Genomic DNA, 5,319 nt, shown 5'->3' with positions numbered 1-5,319 from the left:
GTCTTCTCCAGAGTCAGACAAGGAGATAGATGTAACGGATGGTATCGTGAAGAGCAGTCAAGAAGGGCTGGGGTGAGTAGTGGTGCTATGGGTTAAACTCACTCTCACATCCTCAAAGACAGATAGACACGTTGCGAAGTAGTGAATTCACCTCTTGGTATAGCGGTCTGTGTTGTTGCCTGCGACGTGGGAGACCGGGGTTCGACTCCCACTCGGGGCATCGAAGTTTGAGGTGACGTTGTCACAACCGTTACATAGATACCAACATCACATCTTCTCCAGAGTCAGACGAGGAGATAGACACCAGTTTCCTCTCTGTGCTTTCAGTAAAAAGCTAGCTTAGACCACTAGCCTAGCTTAAAATTCTGGAATTGACCATTAAAGCAGCATGTTTCTGAGTGGAGGGGAGTTTTAAAAGACCCATGGCCATCTACAGTGGCTCCTATGTCTGGAAGAGGCTTGATTGGACATGTTTGGCCCCCAACACCCCACTTCTACCCCTGCTATCAGGACAGAGTCTGGGCTTTCTAACTGTTTCTACCTCTGCTGTCACAACAGGACAGAGTCTGGGCTTTCTAACTGTTTCTACCTCTGCTATCAGGACAGAGTCTGGGCTTTCTAACTGTTTCTACCTCTGCTGTCAGGACAGAGTCTGGGCTTTCTAACTGTTTCTACCTCTGCTATCAGGACAGAGTCTGGGCTTTCTAACTGTTTCTACCTCTGCTGTCAGGACAGGACAGTGTCTGGGCTTTCTAACTGTTTCTACCTCTGCTGTCAGGACAGAGTCTGGGCTTTCTAACTATTTCTACCTCTGCTGTCAGGACAGAGTCTGGGCTTTCTAACTGTTTCTACCTCTGCTATCAGGACAGAGTCTGGGCTTTCTAACTGTTTCTACCTCTGCTGTCAGGACAGGACAGTGTCTGGGCTTTCTAACTGTTTCTACCTCTGCTGTCAGGACAGAGTCTGGGCTTTCTAACTATTTCTACCTCTGCTATCAGGACAGAGTCTGGGCTTTCTAACTGTTTCTACCTCTGCTATCAGGACAGAGTCTGGGCTTTCTAACTGTTTCTACCTCTGCTGTCAGGTCAGTGTCTGGGCTTTCTAACTGTTTCTACCTCTGCTGTCAGGACAGGACAGTGTCTGGGCTTTCTAACTGTTTCTACCTCTGCTGTCAGGACAGGACAGTGTCTGGGCATCCTAACTGGCGCTCAGCTCTTCTCCTTGAATAAAGAGGAGCTCCGCACCGTCTCACCAGAGGACGGCGCCAGAGTCTACAGCCAGATCATGGTGCAAAAGGCCCTGCTTGAGGTTTGCCCCACTTAACTTTACCTGCAGTGTGTGTGTGTGTGTGCGTGTGTGCGTGCGTGCGTGTGTGTGAGACATATATTCCTAAGTACTGCATGTATGTAAAACTGTGATTGAGGTCCATAAGAACAACATCTCTCTCTCTCTGTCTCTCTTTCTCTGTCTCTCACTCTCTCTGTCTCTCACTCTCTCTATCTCTGTCTCCCTCTCTCTCTCTGTATCCCTCTCTCTCTCTTGCTCTCTCTCTCTCTCCCTCTCTCTCTCTCTCACTCTCCCTCTCTCTCTCTGTATCCCTCTCTCTCTCTCGCTCTCTGTCTCTCTCTCTCTCCCTCTCTCTCTCTGTCTCTCTCTCTCCGTCTCTCTCTCTCTCTCTCTCTCTCAATTTCAATTCAATTCAATTCAAATGGGCTTTATTGACATGGGAAACATACGTTTACATTGCCAAAGCCAAACAAAACAATCAAACAGAGAAAACAAAATAAATCAGTACATTACAGAAGGAATTTCTTGTAGTCTTTATGGTGGTTGTATTCCGTTGGATGTCCTTTTCTTGTCACAGCAGCTCACAAATCTTGCTGCTGTGTTTGCACATTCTTGTATTTCTCCCAGTAGGTATGGGAGTTTTGAGTTATTGTCCATGTTTTCAAAGTCTCTTTGGGTGTTTGCAATTTGTGGGAAGTATATGTCTCTGATGTCTTGGTATAGTGGGCAGGTTGTTAAGAAGTGGAGCTTGGTTTCCACCTCATCTTGTGTGCAGTGGGTGCATGGTCTGTCTTCGCTTGGGAGCCAGGTCTGCCTATGGCGGCCTTTCTCAATGGCTAGGCTGTGCTCGCTGAGTCTGTACCTAGTCAAGGATCTTCTTAGTTTTGGGTCAGTCACAGTGCTCAGGTATTCTGCCACTGTGTACTCTCTGTTTAGGGCCAAATAGCATTTCAATTTGCTCTGGTTTTGGGTTGATTCTTTCCAATGTGTCAGATAGTTTTCTTTTTGTTTTCTTATAATTTGATTTAGTCCAGTGTGGTTTCTGTCTGGTGGCTCTGCTTGTGTTTGTGAGCAGAGTCCCAGAACCATCTGGCTGAGTGGGCATCTCTCAAGGGTCTCTCTGTGGGTGAGGGCTATTTTGATGATTAGTGGGTATCTTCCTAGTTCTGCTCTGCATGCATTATTTGGTGTTTTCCGTTGGGTGCGGAGAATGGATTTGCAAAATTCTGCATGCAGAGTCTCAATTGGGTGTTTGTCCCATTTGGTGAAGTCTCTCTCTCTCTCTGTGTCTCTCTCTGTCTCTCTCTCTCTCTCTCTCTCCAGGACGCACACAAAGCCACTGAGCTAGAGGCTCTGATGGAGAAGCAGAAATTGAAGGTTGATATGGAGATGGAGAGTGGAACACTGTGAGACACACCCGTCCACAAACAGACCTGGGATCAGAGAATGATGGACTCAAACACAGACCTGGGACCAGAGAATGATGGACTCAATGATGTACTGGGCGACAGTGGCCCAGGAGGTAGAGAAGTCTTCTGGTAATTTGAAGGTTCCCGGTTCGATTCCCACTCCTCCTGGGCAGCATGTCGAAGTGTCCTTGAGCAAGACACCCCTAACTGCTCCTGATGAGCAGGTTGGCATCTTGCATGGTCGCCTCCACCGTTGGTGTGTGAATGTGTGAGTGAATGTGAGGCATAAGTTGTAAATTGCTTTGGATAAAAGCTGTAATATGAATGCACCATTTACTGCAAACCTTCTGGGGTCTAAGCCATTTTTCCCCCTTATTTTAGTTTTGAATGTATGACCTCAACACAGTAATGTACAATCATGTCTCTATATATACTAAATAAAAAACAAAATGTAAATTGAATCTCACAAACCCTTATTAAAGAAACACACAGAACAATAATAAACTGTATTAAAGAAACACACAGAACAATAATAAACTGTATTAAAGAAACACACGGAACAATAATACTGTATTAAAGAAACACACAGACCAATAATAAACTTTGGCTTCAGAAAGGTGTTCTCCTAAGGCTTAGGAATCAGGGAAAGATTATATCAAACACACATCAAAAACCTTTATTTTTTATTCAAGATAAGTAATTGTGCGTTTTGTGTCCAAATAATGTTAGTTTTGCCAAAGGTCAGTGACCTTCCTGCTTGTCTTGGGTTGATTGACAGATCGGAGGGCGGATCTCAGAATTCTTCTTTCTGCATGTGTTCTAGTGGGACATGAGGACAACATGAGGAGGACATGACAGGGGGAGGACATGAGGAGGACAGGAGGAGGACAGGAGGAGAACATGAGGAGGACAGGAGGAGGACATGAGGACAACATGAGGAGGACAGGAGGAGGACATGGGGAGGACAGGAGGAGAACATGAGGAGGACAGGAGGAGGACATGAGGACAACATGAGGAGGACAGGAGGAGGACATGGGGAGGACAGGAGGAGGACAGGAGGACAACATGAGGACAGGAGGAGGACAGGAGGAGAACATGAGGAGGACAGGAGGAGGACATGGGGAGGACATGAGGAGGACAGGAGGAGGACAGGAGGAGAACATGAGGAGGACAGGAGGAGGACATGGGGAGGACATGAGGAGGACAGGAGGAGGACAGGAGGAGAACATGAGGAGGACAGGAGGAGGACATGAGGACAACATGAGGAGGACAGGAGGAGGACATGGGGAGGACAGGAGGAGGACAGGAGGACAACATGAGGAGGACAGGAGGAGGACATGGGGAGGACATGAGGAGGACATGACAGGTGGAGGACATGAGGAGGACAGGAGGAGGACATGGGGAGGACATGAGGAGGACATGAGGACATGAGGAGGACATGACAGGAGGAGGACATGGGGAGGACATGAGGAGGACATGGGGAGGACATGAGGAGGACATGAGGAGGACATGGGGAGGACATGACAGGGGGAGGACATGGGGAGGACATGAGGAGGACAGGAGGACATGAGGAGGACATGGGGAGGACAGGAGGAGGACATGAGGAGGACATGGGGAGGACATGAGGAGGACATGGGGAGGACATGAGGAGGACATGAGGAGGACATGGGGAGGACATGACAGGGGGAGGACAGGAGGAGGACAGGAGGAGGACATGAGGAGGACATGACAGGTGGAGGACATGAGGAGGACAGGAGGAGGACATGGGGAGGACATGAGGAGGACATGGGGAGGACATGACAGGTGGAGGACATGAGGACATGGGGAGGACATGAGGAGGACATGACAGGGGGAGGACAGGAGGAGGACAGGGGCCTGATACAGGCACAGACCAGTAGTACAGTAGCTGTTCACACTTTTACCTGTGTGTGCTTGAAGGGACTTCTAAAAAGTCCTCTGTTCTATGAAACCTTGTCAATAATTGTTCATGTCTTTGTAAAGCACTGATAGATTCATTGGACCTCAATGAACACAGAAAAAACCCAGTCTGTGATCTTTCTAGGCCTTATGATATTTTAGAGGCTAGAATGTACAAATGGCAGTGTTATACACCTGAGAGATGTTAGCTTCCACACCTGAGAGATGTACCTTCTACCTTCCACACCTAAGAGATGTACCTTCTACCTTCCACACCTGATAGATGTTACCTTCCACACCTGAGAGATGTACCTTCCACACCTGAGAGATGTAGTAAATATTGGAGTAAATATTTAATACTGTTTGCAGAATATATTGTATATATATGACTCTAGTCATATATACGACCCATCCATCTACATTCATTGCAAAACACATCCACATACACACACTCACTTTAAACAAACACTCACATCTAACATTCACTTTAGACACTATTTTTAACACTACACCATATTTTCTATCTATTACACAAATATTTCTACTACATACATACCTCATTTTTGTATTTTGCATTCTTAAAAAGTTTGCATTTTGTACTTTAGTTTGTATATTGTATATTTTGTATAGTGTTTGGACTTTTTTACTGTATGAATGAATGAATGAATTTCAGATTTCAGAATGGGTACAATACAGTACGGCTCAA

The 5,319-nt window shown here is 46.6% G+C and overlaps 1 protein-coding gene across 1 annotated transcript in view; it reads left to right on the top strand.

Annotated features, from left to right (window-relative positions):
* eps8l1a (EPS8 signaling adaptor L1a) overlaps nucleotides 1–3,339 on the top strand; it is a 37,907-nt gene extending 34,568 nt beyond the window's left edge. The window contains exons 14-15 of the mRNA XM_084330288.1: nucleotides 1,176–1,308; nucleotides 2,611–3,339. Coding sequence (XP_084186414.1) covers nucleotides 1,176–1,308; nucleotides 2,611–2,697 — 220 coding nt within the window. The 3' untranslated portion in view covers nucleotides 2,698–3,339. The remainder of the gene's footprint in view (nucleotides 1–1,175; nucleotides 1,309–2,610) is intronic.
* The last annotated feature ends 1,980 nt before the right edge of the window (nucleotides 3,340–5,319 follow it).

Source organism: Notolepis coatsorum (assembly GCF_963971535.1).
Source record: "Notolepis coatsorum genome assembly, chromosome: 15".
In the NCBI taxonomy this organism is placed as follows: domain Eukaryota; kingdom Metazoa; phylum Chordata; class Actinopteri; order Aulopiformes; family Paralepididae; genus Notolepis; species Notolepis coatsorum.
Note: the sequence above shows the minus strand (reverse complement) of the source record. Positions and strands in the feature narration are given on the sequence as shown.